The 18,345-nt window shown below is 47.5% G+C and overlaps 1 protein-coding gene across 1 annotated transcript in view; it reads left to right on the top strand.

Moving 5' to 3' along the window:
- The window catches only part of HNF4A (hepatocyte nuclear factor 4 alpha), a 70,961-nt gene that overhangs the window by 31,545 nt on the left and 21,071 nt on the right, over window positions 1-18,345 (top strand). Inside the window, exons 2-4 of the mRNA XM_039497196.1 lie at window positions 3,426-3,524; window positions 12,224-12,398; window positions 15,465-15,559. Of these exons, the coding sequence (XP_039353130.1) occupies window positions 3,426-3,524; window positions 12,224-12,398; window positions 15,465-15,559 (369 nt within the window). The remainder of the gene's footprint in view (window positions 1-3,425; window positions 3,525-12,223; window positions 12,399-15,464; window positions 15,560-18,345) is intronic.

Here is an 18,345-nt window from a genome sequence, read left to right as displayed (position 1 = left end):
CCAGTTCCTGGAACTCTAACAGTTTCCTATTACAGCTGTCTCACATAGTATGAAGCGCTGAGAAGCCAGGTGGGGAGAAAGATTGATGGGGTGGTAGGAGGAAGTTTCCCTAACCAACTGGATTCTGTCTGGGGCTCTGCTCAGTCCATGTGGAGCTGCCATTCACCGGGACTCTCATCACCAGGACAGAACATGGAGAGATCCATTGTCCAGCCCAGTTTCCACCTTTAAAACCTCCATAGCTTCTGCCTTCTTTCCTCTAGCTGCTGCTACTTGCTAAAACTGGGCCAAATTCTCCTCTCAGCTGCACTGGTGTCAATGGGCCTGATCCTGGACCCATTGAAGTTGATGAGAATATTTCCTGTGACTTCAAAGGGCATTGTGTCAGCCCTAGTGTGGGGTTACTCCTCTGAAGTCAGTGGATTTGCTCTAAATTTTTACCAGTGAGATCAGAATTTGTCCCTCCCTCTGACTGGTACTAAAAGGGAAACATCTGCTAAGTGGGGCAGAAAAATTCAAATCAGCCTAAAAAGGAAGAGATTGGTCCATTAAATAATGTTTTAAGGAGTCCCCTTTCAGGCCACCCATTCACTGGTCCTGGTCTATGTGCTTAGCCCAGGATGGGTCAGTGTGTCATTCAAAGATGCCATCACACAGGCACCAAGTTACCACTGATTCATCAAGGGAGTCTCTCCTAAATTCCCAGTAGAGAAGTTGTCAGTCTCTCAGGGAGAGAAGAATCCTCTCATACTAGATTGGAGCTTGGGTAACTTGACTAATGAGTAGGATGGTTTATTGCTGATGGGAGCAAAATCAAGCATTCCTGGTAGCGTACCCCATCTCTGCTTTGGTGTGACCATCCTCAAGAATGCAGGAAGTGTGTAGTCTCCTTGTCCCAGTCAGTCTTTGACCTCTCTGCTAGGATAAGGGTTTTGTGATATGGGAGTTAGGTGTCTTTGAGGATCTGGGTCTTGTACACTAGGAACTGAACTGAAAACACCAGTAATTGCAGTCACCATCAACCTAGAGGTGAAAGGCTCCTGTGTCCTGTTGACAGTTTCCAGCCTCCTGTGCAATCTAATTTCCCTCAATCTCTCCCACTCCCCTTTCGGATACATCTCTTCATTTTCTGTTCCTAGCATTCTGAATCCTCCCTGACATACATCCTCCAGACCTAATGGGAGGGAGCAAGTATTTCAGTCTCATTTAGTCAGCAGCCTAGTTGAACAAAGCCTGGTTTGGCTGAACTAAGCAAAACGGGCCATGCTTTTATGATATTTTACTAGACACTATGGCAAATCCTGCACATATTTGACTTAGTGTCTGCACCATTTATCTAATCAAAGGGATCACTCTGGCCAAGCCTGGATTGGGACTGAGGTCCCAGGAATGAGGCTGTTAAGGGGCTGTATTCCACCTCCCCCTGCCCCCACCTCACACACATTGTTTCAAACAAATGAATTCCTGGCTCAGAATCCTCCTGGCTGAAGGGGAAGTGATATACCGGCCATGTGAGTTCAGAGGGGGGTCCTTTGTATCTTTAATGATCCTCCTGCTCCCACCCCAGGGAAGGAACACTAGACATCAGTCCCAAGAAAGGAATGTGGGGCTTTCCCATACCTCCAGCAACCAAGTGGAAGCAAGGTAGCCTACGGAGCATATAGCAGTAGCCTCAGGGCATAGGTGGTGTCTGTGCCTTTCAAATATAGACTGTCAGTGTCTTGGGGCACAGACTTTGCAGATCACCATGCTGAGGACACCATGATTTTCCGTTCATGTATCGAATGTCACGTCCCAATGGCACGTACAATTTCGGAGTCTGAGGCCCCAGGATTTCAGTGTTGAGCTGCCATTCCTATCAATCAAGTCTTTTTGACAGCCTGGCCCAGTCTGTCCTGTGTGCCTGTGGAGAGTGATCAAAACTAGTTCAAGGCCATTAACTCGCAGTGTGTAGACTAAATCGCCCTGCATTGATTGAGAAATAAACTGGGATGTTTTGATTACACAGAGAGCTGACACTAATCGTTAATTACTGGCCCTTCTATGCAGTTCAGCTGGTGCTGTTAAGTGATAAATTGATTTCCACTTGTTGATCTTGTGGTGTTGTGCAATGGAAATTACAGTGGATTATATAAAACCTTCCCAGTGCAAACCACTGCCACACACTGGATAAACTGGCATCTCGTAAAGCCCACATGCAGCAGATGAATCCAGGAGCTCAGAAAAAGAAAAGGCTCTGTTTTCTGACATTTGTAATGTACATTCTTACTGTCCTGTATTGTTTGAAGGTCTGCTCCAAAGCCCATGGAAGTTAATAGAAAATCTCCCACTGATTTCAATGGGCTTTGGATCAGGACTTAACTCTACAGCATGTGTTGCGTGCTACAGTATATAAGAAAGACACCCTGCAGAATAAAGTTCTGTTGTATTGTAAAATGCCTGGGGGGATTTTTAAAATATAAACACACAGGGCAGATTTTTCAGATTGGCCCTTGAAAATCAAATACAGGAAAATGAGCTGCTCTTCCGGGGTGAGATTTTTCAAAAATGTTAGGCACAAAAAAAAAAAAAAAGTCAGTGCAATTTTATGCCTGATCCACCGTGCACTCAAAATGCACCCAGAGTCACACTTATGCTCACATTTGCCATGTACCTTTGCATGCCTGGCTCTTCAGAAAATCTGTCCCTGAAAGCTGTTGGGAAGGGCCATGGAGCGAGAGGTGTTTATAGTGAGCTCTGGCCCTGTAAAACTCGGTTTATAGAGAAGTAAAATGAAAGTCTCACGTTGTTACCGTGTGTAAATGGCAATTCCGGTTAGAGTGACCTTCTGTGAAATGAAAGCGCGCTAGAGAAAAGGGTGTGGGGGACGAGAAGGGGAGAAAGCCGGAGGATATTGAAGGGGAGGGAACAGGGCAAGAACTTCGTTCTCCAGGACGGGTTTTTCCAAGTTCTTACACTTCAGCTAAAATTAAGACCAATAATAACAATTAAACATCAAGCTCAATAGCCCAGCGAATGTACTTCACTCATGGAGAATGCTCCTCTCTCTAAGTGCTGCTACCCCGGCATGTGCCCAGAAGCTGAAATCAGCAAAGTGCATGTAGATTCAATAATAAACAGTCAACAAAATCGCTGCTGCCCCACCAAAAAAAAAAAAAAAAAAACCCCAACCATCCAGCTTAGCGTTCACCAGTGGGTGAGATGATTAAAGATTAACCCCCCCCACCCCCCGCCTCTTGCCTCCACCCCTCTAGGGAGTATAGGCCTTGAAGCTCAGCAAATCCTTTCAGAGAAATATCTGAAATAAAAGACAACAGATAGGGGACGCAGTGAAGGCAGCCGGAGGCTGAGGGGCCAATAACCTCCGACGAGGGAATCGCTGCAATCTGGCCCGTGTTTGCTGATGATAATGCGTCTCTCCAAAGCCCTGATAGACATGGAGATGGCAGATTATAGCGCAGCTTTGGACCCAGCTTACACCACTCTGGAGTTTGAGAACATGCAGGTGCTGGCCATGGGCAACGGTAAGTCTGCCTCTGGGTTTGCTTTCACCAGTCGAAGGTGGGGTTGGTGGTAGAGCCAGCCAGTGCCTTCGGGAGCACAGGTCATCTGGCAACAGGCATGTAGCTGGTGCAGAGGGCACACAGGGAGCTGAAGCACCAAGTCGGAGGGGGACTTTTCCTGCTCCTGTAGAGAAGGGTTTCTGTTTCACTAACATGCCACTTGAACTGATCAAATGACATTAACTCAGATACCAAGGCAATGGAAAGAACCTGAACAGAACAGAAATTTCCTGCTCAACGCCTGGCCCTGGCAGACACAGCAGAGGGACTGGGAGCCCAAGCTGACAGCAACTGTCTCTTACAAGTCCCTAACCCAAGGAAAAGGAGAAGGGTGGTTCTTTACCTCCTTGCAAGGCAGGGCTTCCAAGTAAGGAGCTTTCCATGGCTTGACAGAAATACTGTGAAGCCCGAAGTTGGGATAGTGACCCTGGACAGAGAGCAGCCCCTCTAGCAGTGAAGTAGAATGAAAGCCCCAGAAGGTTTCAGTGCATCACACCACACAGATTGTAATACCTCCACATAGAGAGAAGCTGTTCATGTGCACAGGTGGCATGACATTTCTCTTTACAACAGGCTGACCGTAGCTAGCTTGAACCCCGTTGCATGGCATAATTGGTGTGAATTGAAACATATGTGGGGCTCTGAGGGGAAGGTTCAGTCCTTTAATTGGAAATAGTATCCGTGTCTTATAGCTGTGATAAAAGGGCACTTTCACCCACACACCCTGGGGAGAATCACAATTCTATCAAGATTTGCAACATTGTCCCACTGGTTATATTTTGGAACTTGTGAGGATTCCTTTTTATTAGACACTCAGAGACACAATCAATGAAAATTCCTCTCTGGGTCCCCCCAAGTCCTCTCTAAATACTGGGTTAATCGCTAAGCTAAGTATGCTGCAGAAAGCAACTAACTAGCTCCCAGGGTTACCAGAATAACATCCCTGCACCTTGGTCAGCTCCCTTAACACAAGCCTGCTCTGGAGACAGAAACAGCTTTTACTTACAGAATCCTGTCACTGCTCTAGTCTCAGTGTGGCTGCAAGAGAGAACTTCTCCTGCCACAAACCATCTCTATAAAGTTAGGCTCCCCCTGTATATTGTCCCTCTGCTCAGCATTCCATGGGGTCAGCATCTCCAGAGCATATGAACCCAGAGGGAGCAGACCTGAGTGGTGGGCGTAATCTGCCCGAAGTGGGGCATAGACTGTAACTACCACTAACTGCATCAAGACTGTTCAGTGCATCAAGTCCCAGTACGCAGAGCTCCCCTCTCCAGTGCTGCCTCATGCAGCTTGGCTAAGAACGCTGTCAGATTTTCTAGAGGTGGGAAAGACTTATTAAATCCCCCAGCCTCTGCCCAGGGGCTCATTAGGGGCAGAATGGGTGAGAGAGAGAACATAATGGGTTATGCTATGGAAATTAACTCCACGGCCCTGAAATATCTCTCATCTGCAGTAACTCCTCCAGCCCTTGTTTGGGGTCTTGGTCCCACATTTGCACCTTGGCAAGCTGAGCGATTTGGCTTGGAGAGTTCAGGGGACACGGGGTGGTGGGATGCACGGAGAGGCAGCCGCCTTCACGCTTCATCTCCTTGAATTGTGTGGAACCAGTTGACTTGCAGAGAGGTCAGTAAGCTGGGCCTAAGCTTTACTACTAAGCTTAAAGCCCCTCGCGTGGCCCTTGTGCCAGCCATCTAAGCAGGGCCAGCTCCAGGCACCAGCTGAGGAAGCAGAAGCCTGGGGCAGCACATTCTAAGTTCGTCGGCCAGCTTTTTTTTTTGGGGGGGGGGGGTGGCAAAAAAGGTACAGCTGGCCTTGCATCTAATGTATTGAACCCTCTCATCTGTGGGGAGTCATCATAACCTCTAAGGCCTAGAAAGCTGTTGAAGCTTTGTAGGGCCAGAGTAGACACTATCTGTACCGAGTGTGCTTAAATATGTTTTTAGCAGAAATGGCTGACAAGTTCTACAGGGACAGCTCTGATTTTATCAACCGTAGCAAAGGTGATCACCTTGCAACAGGCCCTGTGGGGAGAAGAGGAGAGTATCAGCTTCATTTCCTCCAACTTTTCTCTTCCAAGAAGTTTGTGTGTTCAGGCCCAGTAGGAAAAATGCCCTAGAAACACTCTGCTAGTAACCCAGCCAATTCATCTGAACAGCTTCCCTCTTCTTGATATGTGATACTTTGGGGCCTTTGAGCTATAATGGAGAAGATTTAAGTGAAAGTCTACATCAGTGGCTCTCAATCTTTCCAGACTACTGTACTCCTTTCAGGAGTCTGCTTTGTGTTGCGTAACCCCAAATTTCATCTCATTTAAAAATCAGACATAAAAATACAAAATACAGCACACTATTACTGAAAAATTGCTGACTTTCTCATTTTTACCATATAATTATAAAATAAATCAACTGGAATATAAATATTGTACTGACATTTGAGTGCATAGTATATAGAGCTGTATGAACAAGTCATTGTATGACATTTTAGTTTGCACTGACTTCACTAGTGCTTTTTATGTAGCCTGTTGTAAAACTAGGCAAATATCTAGATGAGTTGATGTTCCCCCTGGAAGACCTCTGCGTACCCCAGGAGTACATATACCCCTGGTTGAGAACCAGTGGTCTACATCTTTAAAAAGGTTAACTCCGATTCTGGCAAAATTCCCACTCAGGCACCCACAATCTGCCTATCTAAATAACCCACCTTTTCTGTTTTGTTGTTGTTGTTTTGTTTTGGTTTTGCATTGGACACAGTCCTCTACATTTCTGATCCAAAACTGCTGTGAAATGTTCCTGTGTGCTGTTAAACAGACATTATGTTCCATTCCAGAGGTGGCTGCATTTCAATGGTAGATGCAGTTCATACCTTTTTATAGTTTTGGTGCTTCTAGTTTTGGAAAATGCTTTGGGATTGGTCAGGATAAAAATTGCTATACAAGTGTTAGATCATTTTCAGTGTTATTAGTTCCCTGGCTTTAAAAAGGAATTAGCTTTTTCATCTTCTTTGTCCTAACTTCTGACTAATCCCCATTAAACAGGCATTGTTGGGACAGCCAGGGAGAGAGGACAGTCATTTAAGTTTCTGACACTATACAAATAATAATAGTTTGAAAATTATCCATCAGCAAATAATTCCGTTTCCATTTCCAGCCAGTGAGAACAGGAGACTGTAAGACAGTAAGCTTTTTGGGGCAGGGACCGTCTTTTTGTTATGTGTGTGTGTACAGGCCCAGCACAAAGGGGCCCTGATCCCTGCTTGGGGTCTCTGGGGACTACTTCATTCATGTAATAAATAATGAGGTGATTGTGTGCAGCGCTCTCTGATGTTTTTCTTCTCTGATTCCATATCTTTGTTTTATGTTATATATGTTTGGAGGAAATTGACATATACTCATTTTTCTGACATGATTTCATCTCTGACTGTCTGAGACCCTGTGAACTGTCACACCAAGAGGAGGCATGTTTGTAGGCAGCAGCCTTCCTGCAAAGCATCACAGAAGCTACTAGCTGAAAGCTAACGAGACGTGACTCACTCGCTCAGGGGGCAGGTGCCAGATGGGGCAGCACAACTATGAAAGCGACCCCTAAAATCCAGAGTATCAGCGAGAGGGAACAAAGCCCAGAAGGGCAGAATGCATGAGGACAGGTAGATATGAGCTCAGAGAAGGAACAAGTTCCTGGGTGATATCGAAAATCAGGAGGGTGATCTGGAATTAGAGTCAGAGATGGAAGCCTGTAAAGGGGACAAAGGCGGCAGGGAAGGACAAGAAGGGAGTGTAAAAAAAACACCTCATTAGCCCACCACAGGAGAGCTCATACCAGCTGCAAATTTCTCATCATTAACATGGCAGTGCAGGCTGATACTACAGCCCCCAGCATATACCTTGATCCAGGGGGCAGGGGACATTGCATGCTCCGGACGGTCACCTTTCCCTACTAGAGATTGGGGGCGGAGGGGCTGCAATTTTCTCTGTTCTGTGTAAATTCAGTATGGTCCTCTCAATCCTGGCAAGATGCAAACACAGCCTGCTGGACTGGACAACAGCCACTTAGAAAGCTTACATCCAGACAGAATCCCCCTTCCCACCCAGCCTCAGCAGCTGCTGCTGCTGCTGCTGCTGCTGTTACAGAGGATGAATTGAGCAGACCCAAGGCCTTAGGGTTTGTCTGTATGGGAGATTTGCCCAGTTATATCAGTATAATTATAGCGATCTAACTAAACCACTCTGGTTATACCAGTATAACTCCCCCATGTAGACACTCTTATTCTGAAATAGGCTTCTGCTGAGTTTGAACACCTTCCAAAGTGACATAAGCCAAACCAGAGAAAGGCCCTCTGGGAGCAGAATAAGAGTGGCCATGTGGGAATTGGAACTCCAGTGCTTTAAATTCACACCCCAGTTTATACCAGTATAACTTCCCCTCACAGACAAGCCCTTATTCAGAGATAAGTGAAGAGGTGTTTTGGTGCCTGTATGTATCTCTATGCAGTGGATCAGGGGGACAATTTCCTAGGCTGTAGCAGTCCAGTTCTCTAGCCTCTCTGGAGCCTAGTTAAACAAACAGTCAAACAAAAGAAACTTCCCACAAGCAGGGCTTTAAACAAAGGGCTCACGAGGCTCCTTCAGCCTGGCCTCTAAATGAACTCTACAGCAACAGAGCTTTGCCAGCAGCATTGTCCTACCCTCCTCTCCGCCCCAGGATTCTGGCTCCTACTGCCAGCCCCAGCCCTTCTGTGCACAGCCCTCTTATCATGTGTTGGGGAAAGGCCTAATTTGCCCAGCCTTGCTCCCAGGTGGATCTCTGCACTGAGGCAGCTGTGGCCTATACAGAGAGAGTGTTAACCCTCTTCCTGCCAGAGCCTGTGTGAGGTCTATACATCCCTTCACAACAGGAAAGGAAATGGTGGGTAGAATATTGGGTTTCTTCCTCTCAGACCAGACAGATCTTCGTGGGGGTTAGGGCAGAGATTCATTCATAGTGCAAGCCCGCGGAAGCCAATGGAGTTACCCCAAGAATGGGTTTGACCCCCAGGTCCCCATGAGATCCAGTGTCTGTCATGTGCAAGGCAGAGGTTCATTCAAACCTTTTTCAGGATTCCAGCTCATTTTTAGTTTACGCCCCCTGAGTTTTTGCTTTGCAGAGACCATGTCACTCACCATGGATGGTTGATGATGGCCTTCTAGAGCCCCAATAGAAAGTCCAGCAGTCTCCATTGGAATCCTTCAGGTAGCTTTCTAGGGTTTTCTCATGGTCTCTACTAATTCCTACTGGCCTCTGTCAGTGTCAGTGTCAGTACAGCAGTGGGACCAGTCGAAATCCAAAGACCAGCAGACTCATTTCTCTGTTTCTATGGCCATCTGGAATCAGTCAATAATTTTCATCTGGCATTTCCATTGAGGAAGACAAAGGTATCTGTGCTGATACATGACACAGGGAGGTGTCAGTCACAGTTACGGGGTTAGCAGCATTCGATGCCATCAGCCTTAAGGTTTGGTTGGCTCCATCCTTCCCAGTCAATGTTTATGCAAAGCCCCTGGGGGAGATGATATCATAGAAATCATAGAAATGTCAGACTGGAAGAGAGCTTGATAGGTCATCTAGTCCAGTCCCTTGTATTGAGGCAGGACTCAGTATTCTCTAGACCAGCCCTGACTAACCTGCTCACAAAAACCTCCAATGGAGGAGATTCCACAACTAGAGCCCTGCGCGGATACAAATTTATATCCGTTATCTGTGGATATAAATCAGTATCTGCGGAACTGCAGGGCTCCCCCAGGAACTCAGCAGCAAAATGAGCAGAATGTGGGGCCACCGCTCCCAGGAGGCAGCGCCAGCACCTCCTCCTGTGTGGCTGTACTGCCCCCAGCCCCACTCCCATCCCTTCCATGCAGCTGTCTGCATCACTGCATCTCTTTTCTGGGGTCCATACAGCCACGCCGGAGGACAGGGCTGGGGGCGGGGTTGGGGGACGGTACAGCTGCACTGAAGGAGCCACTGGCACAGGGCGCTGGCTCCTGGGGGCAGCAGCCCCACATTCTGCTCCTTTCGCCCCTGAAGTTCCCGGGAGAGCCCTGCGTTTCCGTGGATACCGATTTATATCCGTGGATATCCATGTCCGCAGATATAAATTTGTATCTGTGCAGGGCTCTATCCACAACCTCCCTAGGTAATTTGTTCCAGTGCTTAATTATCCTTACAGCTAGGAAGTTTTTCATAATGTCCAACCTAAATCTCCCTCCCTGCAATTTAAGCCCATTGCTTCTTGTCCTGTCCTCAGTGGATAGGGAGAACAATTGGCCACCCTCCTTTTTATAACAATCTTTCATGAACTTGAAGAATGTTATCATGTCCTGCCTCAATCTTCTCTTCTCCAGACTAAATAACCCCAATTTTTTCAATCTTTCCTCATAGGTCATGTTTTCTAAATCTTTAATCATTTTTGTTGCTCTCCTCTGGACTTTCTCCAATTTGTCCACATCTTTCCCAAAGTGTGGTGCTCAGAACTGGACACAGTACTCAAGTTGAGGCCTTATCACTACTGAATAGAGTGTAGAGTTACTTCTTTTGTCTTGCTTACAACACTCCTGCTAATACATCTCAGAATGATGTTTGATTTTTTTGTAACAGTATTACATTGTTGACACATATTTAGTATGTGATCCACTATAATGCCCCAAATCCTTTTTCCTAGGCAGTTATTTCCTACTTTTTTATATGTGCAATTGATTGTTCCTTCCTAAGTGGAGTACTTTGCATTTGTCCTTATTGTATTTCATTCTGTTTATGTCAGACAATTTCCCCAGTTTGTCAAGATCATTTTGAATTTCAATCCTGTTCTCCAAAGCACTTGCAAACCCTCCCAGCTTGGTATCCTCTTCAGACTTTATAAGTGTACTCTCTCTATTACCATCCAAACCATTTGTGATGAAATTGAATTGAACCAGATCCAGAACAGTTCCCTGGAGGACCCCAATCAATATGCCCTTCCAGCTTGACTATGAATCAGTGACAGCTACTCTCTGAGTATGGTTTTCCAACCAGTTAAGCACTGACTTTATAGTAGGTTTGTCTAGGTTATATCTTCCTAGTTTGTTTATGGGAAGGTCATGTAAGATAAAAAGTCCTACTAAAGTTGAGATATATCACACCTACTGTTTCCCCCCCATACGCAAGGCTTGTTACTCTGTCAAAGAAGGATATTAGGTTGGTTTGACAAACCCATGTTGACTGTTACTTTTCACCTTATTATCTTCAAAGTGCTTACAAACTGATTGTTTGATTATTTGCTCCATTATCTTTCTGGGTACCGAAGCTAAGGTATCTGGTCTGTAATTCCCTGGGTTGTCCTTATTCCCAGATGGTGGCTTGAGGTGTAATGTTCTCAGAGACTCAAGGATGCCCAGATCTGTCTCCCAAGTTCTACAGTCTCAGCTCTCTCTTTCTGGGCTGGAGTGCGCAACCTTTGCTCAGATGGGGGGAGCACTGACTCACACAAGTCAATGGGGATCATCATGTGGGAAAGGGCTCCCTCACCTCAGTAAGGACAGCCCAATCTGTGTCTGACTGCGCTAGGGATCATCATGAAAGTGAACTGGCTGTGGCCTATCCTGACAACCCAGGTGTGGTGCCTGTTGACAGGAAGAAGCATTTAGAGCAGTGGGCTGAGGCTGCATTTGAGGGAGTTTGTCCACACGGTCCACCAAGATGGTTGATGCCTCAGAGACCTTTTGGATTAATTGCTGCTTCTGGACTGCCAGTTGGAAACAGTGGCCCACAAGGTATTTTTCCATCAGCAGCTGGCCAAGAGGCTCTTATGCAAACCTCACAATTACTATCTAGGGCTAGTCTGAGCTCTTTGAAGGCTAAAACCAGTGCAGAATGCAGCTGCCTCCCTATTAAATTGGGTGGCCTACACTGAGCACATGACACCTGCTCTCCAAGCACTGCCCTGGCTAGCTGTCTGCTTCCAGGGGCAATTCAAGGGGTTGTGGTCAGCACCACAAAACAGAAAGTGAAATGTGAAAATCCCCAGTGAATATTGGCTCTGTGCAGTGCTAGCTGTGAGCTGTGTTGCCACGAAGTTTGAGGCTGTGTCTGGATTCCAGACTGTTTGAATGCTAATCACACTATGTGTGCAGGGACTTTCATCACAGGGTCTTGATGCACTTTCCAAACATGAAGTATTTACTGTCCCCCTTAAACTGAGCCATTGGGTGGTCTGATTTTAAGGGGTACTGAGCACCCAACCCCCTAACTGAAGTCCATGGGAGCTGTAAGTGTCCTGCTCCTTAGAAACTCAGGCCACTTATTTGGGTGCCTAACATTAGGAATCCAAGTTGGAACATTTTGATCCCAGGGCCAGATTTTCCAAGGAGCTGAGCACCCCCAGTACGTGCATGCGTGTGTGTGCGTGCATGCATAGGTGCTGTAACTAGAGGTGCTGCTGCACCCCAAGGCTTGAAGAATTTTCCATTATCTACAAGGTTTACAGTCTGATTCAATGGCTCTCAACACCCCCATGATACAAATTGTTCCAGCATCCCTGTGTGTGTGTACGTGCATGCCACAGGGTCCCCCTGGTTACCTCCTGCCTCCTTGGGTAAAGAGCAGCTTCTCTGACTCTTCATTGTCTCCTTCTCTTTGTCCTTCCCAACGTAGACACGTCTCCATCAGACGCGACAAACCTCAGCGCCTCCAACAGCATTGGGGTGAGCGCACTGTGTGCCATCTGCGGGGACCGTGCCACGGGGAAGCACTATGGGGCCTCCAGCTGTGATGGCTGCAAAGGCTTCTTCAGGAGAAGCGTCAGGAAGAACCACATGTACTCCTGCAGGTATGGACTGAGGGCACCAGGGCATCGTGCTGTGCAAGGCTCCAGCTGGAGCAGGCCATGTGCCATAGACAAGAGGGGGAACGAGTCTACCAGGAACTGCACTGAGAATCCCCCAAAACTTGGGGTCACTATTCCCTGTTGTCTCCCTTTACCCCACATCTCACAGTACTGACCTGTCCCTCCAGCTGAGGAGGGCTGGACACAGCTCCCAGCAGAGCTCCTCACCGGACTCAAGCCAGCGGTCACTTGAGAGTAGCAGGGAATGACGGCCTCATTCTATGGCACTAAGCACACTTTCTCTGCAACACCCTCACCCCTGCTGGGCTGGGGAGAGAGGCTGAGAGGAGCCGTCATTGCAAAGCAAGATAGAATGTTTCCTACTGCCGGGGGCTGAGCACCTCGCCTCCACCACACTCCTAGTCTGACGGGCAGGTGTGGTGCTGAACTCCCATCCCTCCGTGCGGGGCAGTGCAACAGGCCATTGGGATATTACTCCTGCATCAATCCGAGCAGAGTCTGGTCTGAGGTAAAATTTCCAAAAGCACCGAAATAACTGTAGAAGCCTACGGCCTATTTTTAAAAGTGACTTAGGCACTCAGGTGTGGGGGTGTTCAGATTTTTAAAGGGACGTTGGCATTGCTCAGCTGAGCAGAGCTACGCTTAACCTCTTGGCAGCCCGTTCCTGGTGGAATTTTCAGCCCGGAGTGAGGTAGCTCCATGCCGCCGAGGCTCCCTATAGAGTGCGTGGGGATAGTCAAGCACCTAAGAAAGTAGAAGCTGGCCAGCTGAGCAGGGAGCTGCCTAACCAAGCCAGGAGTGAACTGCTGGAGAGAGGAGAGGGACTTAGGTGTCTACGTGGTTGAGCTGGTGCACCTGGCTGATGGGCCAGAGATAAAAACCTCCTTCTGCCTAGGAATCCCAGCTGTGAACCCTCTCCTGGAGTTATGCACCTAAGCCTAGATAGCCCAAGGCCTAGCAGCCAGTACCACCTCTCTTTGGCTCCTGTTCACGTTCAATACCTCACTCACTCTCGCCCTGTATATCTGTGACCCTGACTGTCCTGTGTGCAGATGCTGAGCTTCCCCCACCATCTGCAGCCAGCCCTCCTGCTTAGGGGGTAGCAGGCATCAGGTCTTAGGCATACTCAGAGCATGCCTATGGGATGGGGCCCTACTGACAAGTCAGGCATCCCCCCACCAAGTTTGAGAATTCTGCTTTGGGGCCTCTGGGGTTTCAGTTTGAGCTGCAGCTCTGAGCAGCTTGTTAGCTGTGGGGCAGCAGCAGCACTTAGGCTGTCTTGAAAATGCCGACAAGCAGAAATGTGGGCACCGCGGGGTTTAGGCAGCACCTAAACTGCAGCTTTGAAAATGTCTGTGGTGCCCCCATGGCGACCATAGGCACCTAAAACCCTTTACAATTCTGGCCCGTGGCTACCTAAGTTTCACTGAAAGTCAATGAGGCCTCAAAGTCCCTTTTGAAAATGAGACTGAGGTGCTTTTGAAAATGGTATCCTAGATCTCGGGGAAGCTGGCTGGGGAATGTGCATGGAGGAGTGAATGCAGCACCTGAGGAGCAGAGAGGAGCCCCCGATGTGTGACAGAGGTGTAATCTGAAGGGTAGCTTGGAGCCTAGGGCTAAGCTTTTAAAAAATGTCTAATGTTAGACTCTTGCATCCATACAGGGCCAGTGCAAGGATATTTTGTGCCCTAGGCGAAACTTCCACCTTGTACCCCCCCCCACCCCCCGCCTTCCCTCCTCTCCCCCTGGAGCGTTGCTTATTCTAAACTTTCAAAAATGAATACAGTAGTGTAAAAAAAAATTGTGGCACCGCTTTTTGGTGCCCCCAAATCTTGGCATCCTAGGAGGCCGCCTAGTTCGCCTAGTGGTTACACCGGCCCTGCATCCATACTCAGACATCTAAATAAGTGGCCTGATTTTCCAAAGTGCTGAGCATCCAGCAGCTGCCACTGACTCAGGTGGTCACGGTGACACACTCAGCAGTTTGGAAAACAAGGCCACTTGTTTAGGTGCCTAAACATGGACTTAGAAGGCTACCGCTAGGCACCTATCCTGGAAAATAGGGGCTTTAATGGAACACAATGAAAACAGCGCTCTCAAAAGCTAAACAACTGACATGGCGGGGGCCCTGTGTCCTTGGGTCCCCCTACACGCCATACTCACAGGTTTAGTAAGCTGACGTGATCAGCCAGCTGAAAACTATATAGCGAGCATGAGAAGTGCCAATAAAATCTGTACTGCAAACGGCTATTGACACTGTGCTACACACTAGAGCCATAAACAAGGGAAACAAGGGAGTGTCATGGACCTGGATATAGCAGCGGGGAAGGAAGAAGTTGCTGTGGTTCGGCTCAGTGAAGATTGGGGGTTATACTGGGAGATGGGTCTGTTGGAGCTTTAGTGCGGTGTTGTGTGGTGATAAAGGGCGGGAACCTGGGGGTCAGGATGTCTGGATTCTAAACCTAGCTCTGGGAGGGACTGTAGTGTAGCGCAGTGATTCTCAACCTATTCCATACCAGACCACCCGTCCTCCAGGATCTCCCTCCTACCTAGCTGTGTTCTACTGGGGACCCCCCACTCATTTAGCAGTATAGGAGGGCAGGTTGGTTCTGACCCCCCTGTCACTTGTGTGTGACCCTGCTGGGGGGTGTAACCCCCATCTTGATCAACCCTTGTCTAGTGGTCAGAGAAAAGGGCTAGACGTCAGGACTCCTGGCTCGTATTCCCACCTCTGCCATTACCTTGCTCTGCAACCTTAGGCAAGTTTCTTGGCTGCCACAGAAATGAATGGGAGTTGTGTGTCCAAATTCCTAAATTTCCCTGCGCTGCCTTAGCTGCGATAATTCTTCCTCAGTTCCTGGGGGAATAGTAGGTTAATTGAGAGCCTCATATTAAAGCAGCCTTGTAAGGGCCCAGCGTCAGTGTTCTTTCCTCAGGATTGGGGGCTCTGCTCTGGTTTTGTGTCTCAGAGCACAGGGCCCCTGTGGGTTGCTCTCTCCTTAGGCTCTAGGCTGTTGCAGCTGCTCACCCCCCCTTTCTCCTCCCCAGGTTTAACAGGCAGTGTGTGGTAGATAAGGACAAAAGAAACCAGTGTCGATACTGCAGGCTAAAGAAGTGCTTTCGAGCAGGGATGAAGAAAGAAGGTAGGTGACCACGTGCTCTGTCTGTTCTAATGCCAGCCACTGGTAGGGTGTGACACCAATTACACAGCCGGTTTGGTCGCCTCTACCCTGCCAACCACAGACACCTACACACAACTTCACACAAATACCAATCCAATTATGTACACTTCCAGAGACATGCCAAGATGCTACAGACTCCAACCTGTGCACCAACATCTACTTGCACTCACAGACACACAAAATATTTACAGGCAGCCACTCCCTTCCTCCCTCTTGTCAGGGACTCGAATCCCTGACACTCTGACACGCACACCTACCTTGCACTTGCACATCCAGTGTAGCTGTATACACGTGTATAGGACCAATATCGCTGAAGCATTTAGAAAAGCTGCATAATGTTGGCAAAAGCACCAAGCTTCAGAGCCCCAGTTAGTTTGGATACCGAGAAGATCGCCACGTAATTAAGACCCTGAGTGCACGAATCACATCAGGTCTGATCAGTGTGAAATCAGCTCTCTCTCACTTTATAGCAATTATTTTTGAGGGGGTCGGGGTTGGCTGCAAGTTCTCTTCCCCTGGAGTATCTGATCATTCTGGAGTCCAGTGAGTAGTCACTGGGAATTGAGTAACCACCAGTGCGTCCCACAGGGCCCAGCAGACTTTTTGGCCTTTCCTCATTTGGCCTGTGCCCTAAACTAGAGGATAGGTTACCTAGTTGATTGCCAACTACTTAAGGCCTTCTCTGCAATGGAGAATTGTTTCAGTAGAATACCACAGAGCCTATACTGGCATAGCCACCTAGTGTAGACACAGTATACACCAACAAGAGGAGTTTTGTTGCTTGGGAGTGTGGTTTTTTTCACACCCCTGACTGACACATTTATGCCAATATAAGTTTTAAGTTTAAACCAAGCCTAAGGTGTGACTTTAAATCAATATACTTATACTGCTCTAAATCCCTGTGTGGACACTCTTATTCCGGTATAAGGGGGTCATCTTTGGTTTAGCTTATGTCACTTGGGAAGCTAAACCAAAAAAGGGTACTTCTGTAGTGGAATAAAAGTATCCACAAAGGGAGTTATACTTGTATAGCTGTATAACCAGTAAAACTTTCCCGTGTAGACAAGACCTCAGTAGTGTTTTGTATATGCTTCTTTCTGGGATGAGTCACTAGTCCTTGCTCTTTGGCACTGAACTTATTCTGCTGATGAGGGAACATGAGGGTCTCCATTTGGAGGAGACAGACATTTTTGTTTTTCAAAACACTGGCCAATAATTTTTTATGTCATGGCAAAGTTTGAAAACTCTTGATCCTCCTGCCCCGAATAGGGATTGGTGCAAAGGGCTATTTTCAATAAAGGGCATTTCTGAATGAATTGCCTGCTATATTTTTTTATCCTGAGGAAGTGCTGGTGGCTTCTACATAAGGAACAAATAACCAGGGACATTTTACACACTGAGAGAAATGCCTTTTCACAAGTTTACCAAAAAGCAAAACTTTATTCATTTTTGCTCAAAATTTTCATTAGTACCCAGAGAATTATGCACAGTGTGGGGCATACTGAGAGAGCCAGCAAAAGGCCCACGTACCACTTAACTCCCACTTAATCCCAAGTGACGCATAGATCCCATGTTGGCCTTCTGCACAGAGATCAATGTCGCTCTATACACAGACAATGGCAAAATGTCCACTCCAAAATGGTGCATTTCCACCTTTAAGAAAGACCCTGGTGGAAAGTGCTGATAATTCACCCCCAGTAAAATGTGTGAATGGTCATCAAAATATCCACTGCCAGGTGTGGCTACTCGCCACAGCCTCGCTTTGCTCCACATGCTCCCTGCACAGCTACCTTTGGGGCCTCTGCAGTGTTTCCTGCATCTGTAACACAGACATGATGGGCCAGTCAGTGGCGTAACATCAGAGATGAATTTGTCACAACTTAAAACCCAAAGTTCTCCTGATTCCAGCTTGTGTCCTCTCTGCCCTCAGCCTGTTGAATAAAGCAACCTCCCAGGATAACAGACACCTCAAGCTGCTGCAGGCAAAACATGGGCCCTTTGAGAACACCCTAACCCTGCCTTCCATGAGGAACATTTCTCCCCATACTAATAGGGACTAGACATTGCCAAGAGCTTGCCTTAATTTTGCCTGAAGGACAGAGGAATCCTCTCTCTTTAGAGCCTACTGATCTTGTGCTCGAAGCTCTGCTTGTGTCTGTTAATATTCAATAGAAGTTACATTAGGTCCATGACCAGCTAATACTGAGCAAACATTTAGAAAACATCCTGGTGTGACTGAACCCGGGGCCTGGCCACTGATAATGAGCAACGTAACCTTGAGAGCTCCTATTTACAGCTGCTGACTGCAGGGCTTTTATTTCAGCCGAGCCCAGTTATTGCTTTTTATCAGACTGAATTATACATTCAGAAAATATAAATCCAGGGAGCCAGAAGCGTTGTGCAGTGATTTTGGTGATACAGTGGATCGATAGCCTCTTCTAGCAGATTGCTCGGATGACTGTATCTCTTCCAGCGTAGTTTGCCTACCATGGGTCACAATCAGCACACGTGCCTTTCAGCAGATACTGGAATTCACCTCCTCAGCATTATTGCTCCAACAGCAGCGGACACCCCTTAGGCTTCCAGCCTAAGCCCTTCAGAGGAACAAACCAACCAGGGAGATGTATGAGAGAGACTCTTCAGTCTCAGATATTCTGTCATACCTAACTGAGAGCTTAGATACTCTAGCAATAGTCGCTGCAAGATGCACAGTAACTATTTGTCGTCACACCATCATTGTTTCCTTT

This window comes from Mauremys reevesii, linkage group 13 (assembly GCF_016161935.1).
Source record: "Mauremys reevesii isolate NIE-2019 linkage group 13, ASM1616193v1, whole genome shotgun sequence".
Classification (NCBI taxonomy): Eukaryota; Metazoa; Chordata; order Testudines; family Geoemydidae; genus Mauremys; species Mauremys reevesii.
The sequence above is the reverse complement of the archived record's forward strand: the minus strand, read 5'-3'. Positions and strand labels throughout refer to the sequence as shown.